The 17,869-nt window shown below is 40.5% G+C and overlaps 1 protein-coding gene across 1 annotated transcript in view; it reads left to right on the top strand.

Annotated features, from left to right (window-relative positions):
• LOC126092769 (odorant receptor Or2-like) overlaps nt 1-17,869 on the top strand; it is a 135,270-nt gene that overhangs the window by 110,476 nt on the left and 6,925 nt on the right. Inside the window, exon 6 of the mRNA XM_049908497.1 lies at nt 5,503-5,664. Coding sequence (XP_049764454.1) covers nt 5,503-5,664 — 162 coding nt within the window. The remainder of the gene's footprint in view (nt 1-5,502; nt 5,665-17,869) is intronic.

Here is a 17,869-nt window from a genome sequence, read left to right as displayed (position 1 = left end):
TAGCGGATTTCACAGGCGGACCATCCTTTCTGTGTGACACCGGTGTATGGTCCGGAGTAATCATAAGACAATCAATAATCAATGCAACTTCCCTGTTTTCTGTTAAAACCAGTCGTGAGGAAGAACAAATAACCATTTATTGTTGTGTATCCAAATTTTGGTTAAAATGATACATAATAAGAAAATGTTTGTAAGGAAGAAACAATTTGTCTTCTGATTTACAGATTGTGTTTAGTTTAAACTTACTCACAGAAATGGAAGCAAACTACACATTTTCACAGTATTGCATTATCTCTCTAACACAATAAGTTTTTACAGAAAACCTCTAAACTGTCTTTTAAAAAATATATAATCTACATCTGTCTCAATGTTTACTTAGAGCATCATGTAAAAATTGGAAGTAAGACGGTCAATAACGTTCCGACATTTTTGCTAACCACTTAATCCCCCTCCCTTTATAATACTGCTGACATCTCGCTGACACTTCAGCCGTTCCCTAGAGACGTCGCGGGCTAGTAACTTCAGAAAATGTGATCTCATCCCTTTGGGGGGCAGTGTGACCACATTTTCTGCTCTTATAGAGGTTGGTAGCATCTGCGCCCGTTCTAAACAATTCGACGAAATTTTAACGTGATTCAAAGGAGCAAAGAGTTCATATACTTTTTCAATGTTCCCGTTTAAGGTCCTCCACTGACATGATCACAGGGGTGTGACATTGACATGTGTGTGAATAGAATGGCCTAATTTTGTAATAACCTCGGTGACCTACACCCACCACCCCCCACACACACACGCACACATACAAAAACAATAACAGAGAATTTCAAGAACGTACCTTTATAGAGGAACGCTCCAAAGTAGTGCTAGGTGCCTGCAGGAAGGCTGCTGGTATTGGTAGAGCTGGTGGTGCATCAAGTGTTGCCTACCTGCAGTCGCCTAGTGCTAATTTGAAGGTTTTGTCGGGAAAGGCACTTTACGAAATTCTCTATAAATGGAGGCTAGTGCCACTAAGGTCACTGCCGAAATTGGGAGTCTCAGAGGGACAATTAGCCGTTTTATTCAATAACGTTTCAGTGTCGCAACCGTCTGTGATCACACTACATGAGGGCCCCATATGTGGGCACTGTAGAAGCATAATATCTCTTTGCTGCGTACAGAGACGTTCAAGTTTCGTCGAAGGGTTTTGAACAGTCCCTTGTGGTTCAGTCCTATACACGAGAGCAAAAACCCTGTAGTCACGCTGCACTCCAGAGGGGTGAGATCACGTTGAATGAGTCAGCTCGCCTACAATATACTTAGAGAGAAGTTGAAGCTTCAGCGACATGTCAGCAGTATAAAAGATTGTCAAGAACGACTTCATGTTGCTCATAAAGCTGCAAACCGTAGTCTTCGACTGCGAAGTATATGGGAATCAACGCCCAAGGAAAGGGATGGTTCCATTAACGTCTTTTATGGTACTCCCTGAGGCGGTTCGTGTAAATTCTGAGCGAGGTGTGTCTGGAATATTTTCATAGGCCACTCATAGGAAAACTGCGTGATTTCAACGCTAAGATAATCGGTTATGACCATCATCGCAGGGCCTTTAAATGAAGGTGTGAAATGTGGTTAAGAAGGGCAGGGACGACCTTCCCATCGTATGTCACGTACACGGAGGCTTTCGAAGGAGCTGTGAGGAAATTTGGTGTCAATGATACACAACTGACCCACTTGACACGTCACATGAACTTCTGAGTTCTCTCTTTTTCTTCCTCAAGTTTGGACATGTTGCTGTTTTAAGTATCGCCTTGCCCAGGGATGACGTCGAAGAGCGCCACGCTTTTGCACCAGTACAAAGAACGGTGTAGACTCCTTTGAGCCAAAATTTTAACTTATGCGTCTCCGTGTTGGACTATTAAGGGTTTCGAATGATCGATCCTTTTAAATCTGTTGCCGGCCGGAGTGACCGAGCGGTTCTAGGCGCTACAGTCGGGAACCGCGTGACGGTCGCAGGTTCGAATCCTGCCTCGGGCATAAATGTGTGTGATGTCCTTAGGTTAGTTAGGTTTAAGTAGTTCTAAGTTCTAGGGGACTGATGACCTCAGCAGTTAAGTCCCATAGTGCTCAGAGCCATTTGAACATTTTTTAAAAATCTGTTGCCCAGTATAGTACTGGGGCGAGCGAGTATAAATACTAACAGTTCCGGCCTCCGTTGTTGACTGCTGTCTGCTCCTGGAGTGATTCCACGCGCCGTCGAGCAGACGTCGTTCACTTCAGCCAGCAGTTGCTCTATGGGCCATTCCTGGCCTGAGGCATTCCGTGTATGGACACGTGTCATCCTGCTGGAGTCTCCTAACCGCTGTCCTCACCCTACTCCTGGATGTCTCCAAGGTGTCACGGTTTCGCAACCCGGGCTTACTCGCTTCTTGCGTGTGACCAGCTGCTGGGGCTGCTGGTTGTCTTGCGCTTCCTCGCTTTGATGTCGCCCGAACGTCAAAGATAGCGATGTGCACGAAACACCAGTGACTCAGCGAATCTATCGAGGCCGCCTTGTAGCCTGATGGGTGTCTGAGCGCTGTCAACAGACTGCCTTATGGTGACACGGAATCTGTGATCGACGCAGCACATCGAGGTCTAGCCATCGAAAATAAGTTGGGGAGTGTGTGCGTGTGGCTGGGTTTGGGGGAGGGGGGGGTCACGTATTTGTCTTTACAATACAGAAAGTGAGTTTTCCTGAAAATCAACAAATGTGACATGGAAATAACGGAACTCACTAGGCAAAGCAATGAGCCGATGAATGAAAATAAGGACAGGTCCTGCGCAACGCATGGCTAACAGCAGTGAAAAGAGGAGACTTAAGATACGCCAGTACCCTGGAAAACAGCTGAAAGGCAGTATGTGAAGGATTTCAATGTGTGCTACAAAGACGCTCAAGACTATGATCGTAAGAATATAGTATGAGAGAGCTGTTCAACTGAGGGTTGGACAAATCCGGCACCACCACAGCGAAGCATTATTCTCCGTATAAACGCCATTTGGAAACCATAAGTCAACAACTCCACACACATTCAACGGCTCCACACACAGCCAACCTCTTCGTAATAAAATGCACTGATGCTTTCGAGTAAAAGTCGGTCTGCCATATGTCTCAACATAAGGATTACCAGGAAAATGTCGCTGAAATTATTGTTAATAAAATGAGCAGTTTGTTGTTTCCGTATTATGCTTAGTGAGTGATGAAACCATTACAGCAGTTTCTGAGTAAACACACAACAATTAATTTTGCAAGGGGTAATCATCACAAATTACCCTACATTGTAAAAATATTTTATGGAATAAAAAGCATTTATAGTATATTTCAATTATATTCATGCAGCTATCACACAGATTTGTTTGTATCTGCTTTTTTGTTCTCCATTTCTTACTATTTATAAACGTAATTACCAACAATTAGATTATAAAATAGACTAAAATGCTTATCACCTCATAAACCAGGTTACTGGTATGGGATTAGCCATATAGGCTCAAAGAAGAAGGATATCTATAATAAAATTCGCTAATGCCGTTACTAACCGCTGCAAAACTGTGGAAGAGTTATAGGATCTGCTTGATCGAGTGAACAGTATAAAGTGAACGGAATATGAACTGAGAGTAAAACAGTAGAAAGATCTACGTAATGATGAGCAGCAGAAACGACTTAACGAAAAATGTGATATCTAATTTTGCAGAGCACATTGTAGATGAAGACATCCTGGTCCTTGCGAAGGAAAACAACGAATGATTGGAGATTTTTAGGAAGATCTAAGTAGCAGACAAACACAGGGAAAGAGATCATTGCTCGCCAAAAGTAATCTCTTTGTGTCAAACGCAGGCCGTACTTTTCAGAGAGAGATTTCTGGGAAAATACGTCTGGAGAACTGTAGGAAAGGTAAAACCACAAGAGGGGCAGTTAATGTGTTGAGTTTTAACATGGAAGTAAGGCAGTCAAACGGAGCTTCTTGTATTCTTGTAACAGATCCTCTTATTCACCGGGCGAAATTCGATATTATTGAGACTACGAATGGAAAGTAATCCGGGTACTGGCTATCAATCTTCAAAGGTGGCAGAAATTTTAACTATGTGTTTCTCTCGAATACTAGATTCAGTTGTTGATATGGTAGAATAGAACGGTGTGTTGATGATGATGGTGCCTTAAACCTATAAAGTGTTGCCAGCACGACTGTGGATATCTTAGGGTTCTCGCATCAGCTGCGGGAACAAGTCAACGAAATTTAGTAGCACAAGTCCCACTGCTGTGTTCTGTGTATGAGTTATAACGGTCGTGTGCCCCTGCAGGTAAATGTCTGCGCTTCCTAAGAAAGTATAATCAAACGATAGTGATAGGGAAATATTAATGGCTTATACATTACTTCCAGTTGGTATGCTTGATTCTAGAGGTGTCTAAAAATAGGTAACTGTATGATAATGCACACAGTAATAAGTGATTTAGATATTAACATATTACAAAGTAAATGATAAATGTCTGGAGCCTGTCGGATCACTACATTGTGTAGGAGCAGCACCAGAATCCGCTATGAAAGAGAAAGTACAAGTGAAGTCAGTAACAGAGAAGACGACAGGAAAGATTTGTTTGAAATAAAATGGTGGTTCTTTATAGCAAACTGCATCCAAGACACTAGGAGGACCAATTCTACGAAAGAGCTCAAGCATTTGAAAAGCCTACTCAGTCGTAAGGACCACAGATGTCGAGTGAATTCACAGACGCAATAATAGGTTTCTCACAGGTCATGGCAAGGTATTCCAGTGTTACAGGGACCAAACAACAAAAGTGATAATCGCTAAAAAATTAAAGGCGACCGTTTTCTCGTGAAGCCCTGCTATGTAAATTTAGAGAGCCTGAAGTCGATAGTGGCTGTGTGAACATTCAGCTAGCACCACAGTATATTGTGTGAGAATATGGAACGAGAGCTTAGGAGGTATACTGACATACGTAAACACTCATTTATCCCTTGCTCCCTACGTGACTGTAATAGGACATAAGGTTTCGACTGATGGTACGAAGTTATTTCCGCAGTCCACTATAAAGTACTGAAATAATTACAGCTTCCTGTCGTACAGTGTTTAGTATTAAGCGTAGTATAACAGAATAGCTACGTTACTGTTGTAATATTGTACAGCTTCTGCAGTCCAAGCTTTACTACGTTTTATACATTTCCATAACATTCAGCCTTCCTATACTATAGGAGCGTATAAGCTCCTATCTCAAAACATACACGTAAGAACAAGACATCAGCCCCTTCCAGAGGCATTTCCTCCCTGTCAGCGTCGTAGACATATGGCTAAAAACAATGCCATTCTGAAACTGAAACAATAATAGTAAACTGACCTTAGCGAAGCTTCTCATATTCATCTGTAATTTTTCTTGTCTTCTACCCCAGAAATAGCTCTTACATTAAAATCGTAATATGCCACAGCTATTACTGTAGGAATTATTTATTTGTTGGTGACGCTGGTCATTCGTTTCAGAGCGAAAGGCTGGCGCTTTCGGCATACGACGCGGCGACGTCCTTGCAGGAATGCCCCACGTCCACCAAACGGTCGCTGATGCTTCTGATGCTCAGAGCCCAGCGGCCGTTACGCATCACTGCTGGTGGCTTCTTCGCTCTCTCCAGGGAGTCCTTCGTGGCGGTGAGCATTTATTCAAGCGTAGCCGTAAGATGTTACAGCCATAGGCCAGAGTGTGAACAACTTTACAGCACTGATGCTATGCACTACTGGCCGATCCAATACTGATTCCCACTGTGCCACTAATTTCATGCTGACAATTCGACTTTGGTCTACCCTTTACTGCTGTCGCAAGCGTCATTCTTCTAAACTTCTTGGGTTCGTTTAGGTAGTTTTCGTCATGTAACTTCCTTTATCTTGTCTTGCTCGCGTGAAGTGGTTGAGTTAGCACCCGTCCGAAACCGATGTTACCCCGCTACAGTTTAATGGATATTTCTCGGAATAAAACACGCTGGGGAATAAGTCGTAATCGAATGACTGTGTAAAATTGCCGTTTAATTAGCAAACGATTAATCCCGAATAAAAACTGTTGTTGCCTCATCAAGTCACACATGAATTGACAACATAGCTCAGAACAATCTGGTCTATATACACTTCTCTATTTCTACTTTTCATTATTTATTTATTTTATAAACGAGACATGATATTAGGTGAGACATAAAAAATTTGAAGTATATCGTTGGGGACTATCACTCCTTTTGGAGCTGGAGCTAATTGTTCATATAAGCATAGAGCCTGGACTGTGCGCTGAAATATATCCACAGGCACTATCAACCATCGATGAAGCAATATGACTACCATAAGAAATTTCTGAGATTGCAAAACTGTCGTAAAGTGAAACAGTAACAGTTGGCCGGGGGGTGGGGAGTGGGAGGCGAGTGTGACTCAGAAGTAATACAGACGAAATGTAAAGTAGAATTTGACTACCCAAATATCGCACTTTACTACTTCAAGCTAAGAAAGTGATACTTACAGACTGAACTTCCGCAGAAGAAATTTCTCTGCCATCTGTGACCTATAACGCCTTAACCTTTGAATGTACGAGCCGGCGTGGTGAAAGAAAAAATTCCAACGGCTCCGTCTTATGTGTAGTACCCCCCCATGAACCATGGACCTTGCCGTTGGTGGGGAGGCTTGCGTTCCTCAGCGATACAGATGGCCGTACCGTAGGTGCAACCACAACGGAGGGGTATCTGTTGAGAGGCCAGACAAACATGTGGTTCCTGAAGAGGGGCAGCAGCCTTTTCAGTAGTTGCAGGGGCAACAGTCTGGATGATTGACTGATCTGGCCTTGTAACATTAACCAAAACGGCCTTGCTGTGCTGGTACTGCGAACGGCTGAAAGCAAAGGGAAACTACAGCCGTAATTTTTCCCGAGGACATGCAGCTCTACTGTATGATTAAATGATGATGGCGTGCTCTTTGGTAAAATATACCGGAGGTAAAATAGTCCCCCATTCGGATCTCCGGGCGGGGACTACTCAAGAGGACGTCGTTATCAGGAGAAAGAAAACTGGCGTTCTACGGATCGGAGCGTGGAATGTCAGATCACTTAATCGGGCAGGTAGGTTAGAAAATTTAAAAAGGGAGATGGATAGGTTAAAGTTAGATATAGTGGGAATTAGTGAAGTTTGGTGGCAGGAGGAACAAGACCTATGGTCAGGTGATTACAGGGTTATAAATACAAAATCAAATAGGGCTAATGCAGGAGTAGGTTTAATAATGAATAAAAAAATAGGAGTGCGGGTTAGCTACTACAAACAGCATATTGAACGCATTATTGTGGCCAAGATAGACACAAAGCCCATGCCTACTACAGTAGTACAAGTTTATATGCCAACTAGCTCTGCAGATGATGAAGAAATAGATGAAATGTATGACGAGATAAAAGAAATTATTCAGGTAGTGAAGGGAGACGAAAATTTAATAGTCATGGGTGACTGGAATTCGTCAGTAGGAAAAGGGAGAGAAGGAAACATAGTAGGTGAATATGGATTGGGGGGAAGGAATGAAAGAGGAAGCCGCCTTGTAGAATTTTGCACAGAGCATAACTTAATCATAGCCAACACTTGGTTCAAGAATCATGAAAGGAGGCTGTATACATGGAAGAAGCCTGGAGATACTCACAGGTTTCAGATAGATTATATAATGGTAAGACAGAGATTTAGGAACCAGGTTTTAAATTGTAAGACATTTCCTGGGGCAGATGTAGATTCTGACCACAATCTATTGGTTATGAACTGCAGATTGAAACTGAAGAAACTGCAAAAAGGTGGGAATTTAAGGAGATGGGACCTGGATAAACTGAAAGAACCAGAGGTTGTAGAGAGTTTCAGGGAGAGCATTAGGGAACAATTAACTGGAATGGGGGAAAGAAATACAGTAGAAGAAGAATGGGTAGCTCTGAGGGATGAAGTGGTGAGGGTAGCAGAGGATCAAGTAGGTAAAAAGACGCGGGCTAATAGAAATCCTTGGGTAACAGAAGAAATATTGAATTTAATTGATGAAAGGAGAAAATACAAAAATGCAGTAAATGAAGCAGGCAAAAAGGAATACAAACGTCTCAAAAATGAAATCGACAGGAAGTGCAAAATGGCTAAGCAGGGATGGCTACAGGACAAATGTAAGGATGTAGAGGCTTGTCTCACTAGGGGTAAGATAGATACTGCCTACAGGAAAATAAAAGAGACCTTTGGAGAGAAGAGAACCACTTGTATGAATATCAAGAGCTCAGATGGCAACCCAGTTCTAAGCAAAGAAGGGAAAGCAGAAAGGTGGAAGGAGTATATAGAGGGTTTATACAAGGGCGATGTACTTGAGGACAATATTATGGAAATGGAAGAGGATGTAGATGAAGATGAAATGGGAGATAAGATACTGCGTGAAGAGTTTGACAGAGCACTGAAAGACCTGATTCAAAACAAGGCCCCGGGAGTAGACAACATTCCATTAGAACTACTGATGGCCTCGGGAGAGCCAGTCATGACAAAACTCTACCATCTGGTGAGCACGATGTATGAGACAGGCGAAATACCCTCAGACTTTAAGAAGAATATAATAATTCCAATCCCAAAGAAAGCAGGTGTTGACAGATGTGAAAGTTACCGAACTATCAGTTTAATAAGTCACAGCTGCAAAATACTAACGCGAATTCTTTACAGACGAATGGAAAAACTGGTAGAAGCCGACCTCGGGGAAGATCAGTTTGGATTCCGTAGAAATGTTGGAACACGTGAGGCAATACTGACCTTACGACTTATCTTGGAAGAAAGATTAAGAAAAGGCAAACCTACATTTCTAGCATTTTTAGACTTAGAGAAAGCTTTTGACAATATTGACTGGAATATTCTCTTTCAAATTCTGAAGGTGGCAGGGGTAAAATACAGGGAGCGAAAGGCTATTTACTATTTGTACAGAAACCAGATGGCAGTTATAAGTGTCGAGGGGCATGAAAGGGAAGAAGTGGTTGGTAAAGGAGTGAGACAGGGTTGTAGCCTCTCCCCGATGTTATTCAATCTGTATATTGAGCAAGCAGTAAAGGAAACAAAAGAAAAATTCGGAGTAGGTATTAAAATTCATGGAGAAGAAATAAAAACTTTAAGGTTCGCCGATGACATTGTAATTCTGTCAGAGACAGCAAAGGACTTGGAAGAGCAGTTGAACGGAATGGTTAGTGTCTTGAAAGGAGGATATAAGATGAACATCAACAAAAGCAAAACGAGGATAATGGAATGTAGTCAAAATAAGTCGGGTGATGCTGAGGAAATTAGATTAGGAAATGAGACACTTAAAGTAGTAAAGGAGTTTTGCTATTTAGGGAGTAAAATAACCGATGATGGTCGAAGTAGAGAGGATATAAAATGTAGACTGGCAATGGCAAGGAAAGCGTTTCTCAAGAAGAGAAATTTGTTAACATCGAATATAGATTTAGGTGTCAGGAAGTCGTTTCTGAAAGTATTTGTATGGAGTGTAGCCATGTAAGGAAGTGAGACATGGACGATAACTAGTTTGGACAAGAAGGGAATAGAAGCTTTCGAAGTGTGGTGCTACAGAAGAATGCTGAAGATAAGGTGGGTAGATCACGTAACTAATGAGGAGGTATTGAATAGGATTGGGCAGAAGAGAAGTTTGTGGCACAACTTGACTAGAAGAAGGGATCGGTTGGTAGGACATGTTCTGAGGCATCCAGGGATCACAAATTTAGCATTGGAGGGCAGCGTGGAGGGTAAAAATCGTAGAGGGAGACCAAGAGATCAATACACTAAGCAGATTCAGAAGGATGTAGGTTGCAGTAGGTACTGGGAGATGAAGAAGCTTGCACAGGATAGAGTAGCATGGAGAGCTGCATCAAACCAGTCTCAGGACTGACGACCACAACAACAACAACATGTGTAGTACTGCAAAGTTCTTAAGGCAGAATTGCAAGTGCGGCCCATTCATACTTCAATATTCTTCTATTAATTGCAAGGGAAGTGACTGGAGCTCGTTTTTAAGACGGAAGTTTTACGTGCTTAAGTTTATATACATATGGGAAACCGTGTGGAACTGGTGAACTAAGGAAAAGGGCGCAAGGTGTTAAGTTTGCGAAGACCAAACGTAAGAAAAATGCAATATTTTTTTGAATATAGCAACCCGCATAAGGTCATTCGATATAGCTAAATACAAATATTAGTTCAGAACGTTGTACACACCCAATGCACAGCACATCGGAAAGAAACTAAAATTAAGACTACAAGCCCCTGAAACCAGATCTTGCGAATGAACGAAACTGTAAGACACCTTTCTTACATATAGTTAACTAAGCAATGGATACCGATCGCCGTGTTTTGTGACATCGAAAGCCAAAAGAATGACATAACGTTTCCCACGGGATTTTCGAGTGCAAAACGCATACACAAGGTTCCTTATAGTCTTAAAGCTCGCGTGAATTCCAACCATACAAATGCAACACAAATACTTATTACTTACTGTAGTCTCACCGTATTGCTGGAACGCTTGATTTCGTCCATCTCAAAACACAAGGCAAGTGTCTAATGTCCGTTATATGCTTCCAGGAACCATGTGCTGTTTGCCAAAACTGCTAGATGAGTTCCTGCCGAAATATACGCTCCCAATGATCTGATAAGCCAGCACTGGTCAAAGCGTCCATGTGCCCCTTAGGGATACCTGCCCATTCCTTAAGAAAGGTCCACCACCGTAGCCGAAAGAGTGGGCTCGTGTCGGATTGTCTTTGAATTGAGAAGTGACTTACGCATGGTGCACGAGTACACTATTTGATAGAAGTTCGCGATATAGCCTCCGTCTTCCAAGTGCTGTCAATAGTGACTTGAGCAGTATTCTCTGTAAATTTGGCAGTTTCGGTTCTACAGACTAAGAATCGTGAACCGAAGCCAGTAAGTGAAAAGAGATTGACAGCATAGCAGTTTCTGTATCATACCACCCACATGGAGACATGCTTAACAATACGTACTCACCTCTTAGACGAAATAGGGATTTTTGATCCTGTAGTGGGTGAGAAATTTGCTTCCTGAGAATCATCCAGCCAGAAGCAGTGGTTTCACAGGACTGACAATTTATTTATTTACTTAGTATCCTTGTATGTCATCATTATAAAAATGATATAGGATTGGTCATACATTGCCTTACATAGAAAATAGGACATATGAAGATTTACAATTATATGTCCATAAATAAAATATTATTACATATAACTTGAAACCATACGTATAACAACATTCATAATATGCTAAATTAGAATAATAAATGAATTTAGTTTTCAATGAGCATTTTGGGTCATTATGATGAAGGAAATAAGCTACTACACATTGAATGTTGGTGATTTAAGTATTCCTTGACACTATAAAAACTTTGGCTAGTTAATTGTTTTAAGTTCTTTTTTGAATATGTGGAATTTTGATATATTTTTAATTTCCTTTGGCTGATAAGGAACCCTTTTTTGATACATAGCTTTTGTGTGACTTTATCATCTCTATTTCTCGTTTTGTAGTTATGAATTTGACTGTTTAACAAAGAATGTTCCTGGTGTGCCTTCATAAAACATTTACTTTCATTAATATACATACACGGTAGAGTCATGATTTGTAGTTCCTTGAAAACTTTTTTACGTGGTTCTCTGTGTGTCATACCTCTGATTATCTGTATTGTCCTCTTTGAAGTACAAACGAGTGTTTGGCCAAACTGGTTTCTTCCAAAATATGATACCATATCTTAGTGTGCTATGTAAGAGTGCAAAGTATGAACAGAACACTACATCAACACTACAGGAACTTTTCAGTATACTACGAACACAATAATACTGATTCAATTTTTTTAACATTTCTGTGCGTGTCTCCCATATTAAATAATTATCTAGCCATAATCCTAAAAATTTAGTATGGGTGTTGCTCTATCTTGCGCAGCCCAAGTTCTGCAGTTAGGTCAGATTTTACTTTGTTTGTTACATGTCTGAAGTTCATCCAAGCTTGTTTTGTCATTCACAATTAGTTTGTTGTTTTTAAACAACATGTTTGCTCCTTCTGCGGCTACTGTGGCTCTCTCCAGTAAGTCAGTTTCATTCGTAGCTTTGACAAACAGACTGGTGTCATCAGCAAACAGTACTGTATCTGCAGTTGATATATGGCTTGGCATATTATTTATAAATATTAAGTACAGCAGTGGCCCCAGTACAGAGCCCGGCGGCATGCCATACCTGACTCTTTGGTATGCCGATGAGTAGGAATGCTGTATCTCTACCTTCTGATACCTATTAGAAAGATAGTATTTGAACCAACCATGCGCTACTCCACGGACCCCGTAGCAATAATTAATCTGATAACGCCACATAACATCTGTTCTTTGGTTTATAACAGATCAGTGCCTTTTGAAGCACTTAAATAAGTGGTTAGCGCTGAGTTTTGTGATCGTTGGATTGTGTTCAATATGCCAACGGAAGGTAAGATTAGAATCTGTTGACGAAAAGGATACCTTTCGTGAAGCAGTTGAAGGTCTGTCATATGCTTTCTATCGAAGCGTATAGTTTAACTGCTCCATAAAGTGAAGGGAAGTGCAGTTAAAGTTTTATGAATTCAAGATTGAGTAATATGATTTTACAGATTGCTGACAAATTTCACCTCGACGCACCACTCATAGTACAACCTCAGTACCACATTTTGCTACATATCTCAGCGATGAAACAACTGTAATGTCTGACACTGATAACATTTCTTCTTTTAACCTCACTATACCTTAGTCGTATTCTTTTTCGATCGAAGCTGAGAATAAGTGTTCATAAAACGCGCACACTCGTACAACAGGTCAAAAGTAAACTTAAGTAGTCGTTCGGATTAGCTGCATGCCCGGTATCAGTGTCTCTCCACTTGTTTGATTTATGCTTCTCTTAGGCTATATGGATACGGATTTAATTAGATTCACGAAAAATGGCTTTCCTGTTTTGTACAATTATCTAGAAGCGACATAAATAATCATAATATAAATATGAAAACTAATTAACCTTTTCCCCTTAAACAAATGGTTCATAGGCAATATATGTTTTAATTTATCACTTTCCTGACAGAAAAATGAATTTTTCCTGACGAATTGTGTATTAATGGCAGCTGAAGAGTAGTGGATTGATGGCATTTGCTCCATTGCTATATTACTCCGCCAAAGAGGGGAAAAGCAATAAATAAGTGAAATTTATTCAGCAACATATGCGCTTTGGTGGGTATTGCTAATTCCACCTTTCTTTTAGCTTAACAGTCGCAGTTTACTTCCCTTCCTGTTTTGTTTTATGACAGTACTGTCTCGATGGTTGTAATAAAAACAGTCCCAGTCGTAATGTCACGCTGTTCACTGGATGGCTCCAGGGATATCTGCTTGCAAGTGACGCATATTTCAAAAATGTTGCGTTGTTAAAGTGTAACTCTCTCAAACTCCTAAACTACAACGATCAGAACCTCCACTGAGTAGTAAGCAGTCATTACCCAAAATGAACTTCAACTGTAAGCTGCAACTTAACTCTGCACCGGATTGCCTAGACCTTGTATCTTCTGGTCGTGACGTGAGGACATAGGGAACCTCATTTTCTTTCAGCGTTTAATCCAAATAGTATTGTTGGGTGTACCAACGGCATCCAGGAATATGATAATTTCAGCAATCTCGTCAATGAGGAAATGGCACTGCTCCTGAAAAGATTATAATTAGCGCATTACTGCTCCCATTTGCCCACATAGGATGTTACGATGACCTTGACGTAACGAAGGCCTAAAAATGGAAGAAGAAATTTATTCAATAAAATTTCATAACTCTTCGTGATTCTAAAAGTATACTTTTCGTATAGTACCTCATCATTTTCGTGTTGAAATGCCTTTTAAAGCAGACCTGGCGCTTGAATGCCCCGCTGTCGCACTGCTGTCAAACACAAAACCTTCTCTACAATACATCATTATTTAATTTTGGCGCCACAATTTCCATAGCAACTCGTTTCTGTAATATCCTCGGAGAACATATAGACTATGCTGTGAACAGGGATTTATTGCTATCGATCATTCTGTCCAGACAAGTATACAGCGTGAGTTTACTTATATTTTTCGTGTGATTTTACGTTGTAAACTTGTTTGACTGCGTATTTCAACCATTGCACATCATAAAATGCCAAAAATGAAGAAGTTTAGTGACGTAAATTTTGAATAAATTCTAGTGTTCGATACCACCAGTCAGCTTTGACCAATGACGTCACATGTAAGGCCAAGATGCTGTACTGGACTATCTATAAATGGAACGGATCATACTCCTAAACAAACGAATGTAGCATGCGATAAAATAATACATTTAACGCGACTATTATTTACGCGCGAATTTCACTTAAACGAGTTGAAGATGACTGAAATAAATAAGAACATGAGAGCAATTACGAGTGCATATATTGTATTATATTTTTCACACGTACTGCGAAAACGGTCTAAATAATGAACCGTTGAACAGCTGGAATCGGTAACTAGAAGCAACCTATGTAGGAGGTTATTTGTAGTTACCGATTCCAATATTACTGATTGTTACGCAAAAATCTTATAACATATCAGTAAGGTGCGGGAAAAATGATCTTGTTAGTGAACTACAGAATGCGACTAGACTTTCAAAAAATAAAAATCTTTACACACAATACTGCACACGAAAAGAAATAAAACGCAAAAACGAATAAACTTTGCAACCGATAGCTATACTACACGAAAGTGACACCAGCTACATTATCTCCAAATATCATTGAATAAAATCGATACACCAGGAGTGACAGTAAAAGTAAGAGAAGTGTAGCAGAAACATCGGTAAGGGAAACGTAAAAGTGGCTACATAAGAAAAAAAAAAACTTACCGCATATGAATTTCCAAAGGAGTCAAAGATCGAGGCTGACAAGAAAGAAATAAGGACATAACAAGAAATAATATTGTTAGAAGGTGAAACTCTAACGAAAGAAGCAAAATCCAGAATAACAAATGAAAAATAAGAAACACAAACTGTCAGTCACGGATGAGGTACCACCCAAATCAGTGGTTCCCTACCACCCGCCCTCAGTCAGATGCAAAATTTTAAAATAATAAAGAAAAAATGAAACCACGAGTCTATCACATAAACCCTCCGGCAAAGAAACAGCAATACCCCTCGGCCCACCATTGTAACCAGAAAATATTAAAAGGACAGAAAAACCTCCTTCCAGAGAAACCAAAAATATAGCACCCGCACAATACAGTAACATAAAAAAAACGCAACGTAAAACAAGAGAAAAGTATCAGACCCACCAACACCTAACTAACAAAACGAGGCTTGTACATTTTGCTGACAACTTTCATAAACGCAAGAAATAAAGCATAAACTTTAGGAATACTCTGCCTCCAACAATATTCATCTAAATGGCCTTGGAAAACTGAAATCCTTCTCTTTCCCCGCCCGACAACAGATTTCACAGCCCCCCAATGACCCTCGATAGTATTAGTACATGTCCCCGTCTTATAATCTTTAAACTGAATATTGTGATTCACGACCAAATGACGATAACCCCTTTCACCCAACCACTTGTACGAAGCAAACCCATCCGACATGACTACAGAACCTACTTCCACATATTCTTCTATTAAAGATGTCAAGACTTCCTTTGTCCGATTTGGTACAACCCTAAATACAACATAAGCACAATCTCCTCCAGAAACTACTACTCCAAAAACCCAAAGCCTAACAACCTCGTGCCCACTTTCGTACTTTCTCTTTCCAAAATGAGACTCATCTACTTCCGCTATAACACCTGGCCCACCCAATGACCCCCTATACTTTATAAATTCCCCGCAGACTTCCTTACAAAATGAGAACCAGTCGACTATAGTGCCACACGAAACCCCTGCTTCGTGCATGACAGATTTGCAAGAATATTCATAGCAAAAATAATATGTCAGCATGACAATTACTTCTAAATTCAGCCTCGATCTTTCGAACCACGTCCCCCTCCATATGGATCTCCATATGTTATTTTTTCTGCACCTCCACATGTATTCGTCGGAAGTTCGTGATGGCGCAACCTTCGTCAAAACCATATAATTTCCACAGACACTGCACTTGCAAAATTCAGAAATGACGCCTAATGATTGCAAAAATTTTATAGTTGATGTACGGTCATCATTTTCTGGAGCAAAATTTTTGCAGTAAAAACAACTGACTCATCCACAACGAATAGCGTGAGAAATCAAGGCCTTATTAATCACCACCACTTATATAAATCACGACTACTTTCATCAACAAACGATACCGAAAACAAATTACGAGACCAAATCAAAACAATATACATCAAAATTTTAATATACGCGCGTAACGAGGAAATCCAGAGAAATCATCTAACGTTCATCGACAGCAATCTGCGGCACAAACAAAATAACATCACACATTACATCACTTGTCAAAGCCGACGGGTGGTATCGGACACTAGAATCGACCCTAAATTTTAAGGTACTCATGAGCAGGCTAGATATCAAAAATGGGGACATGAAAAGTGGGTTGCTAGGAGTGGACAGGCAACGTATCACTGGAGCTGAAAAAGCTGCTGGAAGAATAACTATGCAGGCCAGAATAACAACGAACAAAACCAAAATTAAAGAATGTGAAAAGAACACTCAGATTCAACAAGATTATGGAGCTGGAATGTTTTGATACGTTACCCTTGAAAAGAAAATGACACGCGAATCTTTAGCTTCAGTTTCCCGTAATAAACGTGTTTGAATATTCAGTTATATTATCTCACCTAGCATTAAATCTACAAAAAAAAGTTTTTCATGAATAATAATATAGGGCTTGCCTACACAATGGATCACAATTTTCTACAACGTATTAAATATTTGAAGCTGGAACGTATCATATAGTCTTGAATTATTAGAAGAGAAATTGTCTTGTAAAAAAACAACTTTTTTAAAATACACAAAATAAGAAATTTGGAAGTAAGCGAGCCATTTAAGCCATTTATGCCTCGTTTATGGTATCAACGAGTTAATACGAACGTTGCCGAGAAAGTAATGCACGGCATTTTCTTCTCAACCGAAAACAGTGCTATGGAAGCGAAACGTTACGTATGTATTATTTGAAGTTTCCTGAGTGAGCGCACCAAGTTTCCATCACTTCCGACGGATAGTGTAACTGCAGGACACTTTCAAAACGGCGTCCGTAGGTGATGTACGTTACAAGCAATGTGCCGTCATTGAATTTCTCACTGCAGAGAAAGAAACTGTGGGGAATATTCACAAACGCTTGTGGAAAGTCTATGGAACATCTGCTGTCGACGGAAGTGCAGTTAGTCGCTTGGCACAGGGGATGTGGTCATCAAAAGGCTGCTCGGCAGATCTCCAAGATTTGTAGCGGTCGGGGAGACCATCAACGGTTGACACATCTGATATGTTGCAGCCAGCTGAAGCTGTCATTCGCGAGGACTGGCGCATTACGACTCGGCAACTGGAAGACAGCTTGAGGTCGATGAGGAGGTGATTCACACAGTGAAGCACTGGCTCCGCCACCAGAACAAGGACTGGTACCGAGAGTTCATACACGCCCTTGTTTCCCGCTGAGGAAGCCCATAAAACTGGATGGAGATTATGTGGAAAAATAGGGATTGCAGATCAAAACTCTTCGTTCGTGTGTGTAATTCTCATTATGTTCAATAAAGAATTGTTGAAGAAAAAATGCGGTGCATTACTTTCTGGGCAACCCTTGTAATTAAAAGAATAAAGTTCGTTTTGATCTCTTATTTTGAATACATTCGAAGTCCAGTGTACCTGAATTAAAAATTACACATTACTTA

This window comes from Schistocerca cancellata, chromosome 7, assembly GCF_023864275.1.
Source record: "Schistocerca cancellata isolate TAMUIC-IGC-003103 chromosome 7, iqSchCanc2.1, whole genome shotgun sequence".
Classification (NCBI taxonomy): Eukaryota; Metazoa; Arthropoda; class Insecta; order Orthoptera; family Acrididae; genus Schistocerca; species Schistocerca cancellata.
Note: the sequence above shows the minus strand (reverse complement) of the source record. Positions and strands in the feature narration are given on the sequence as shown.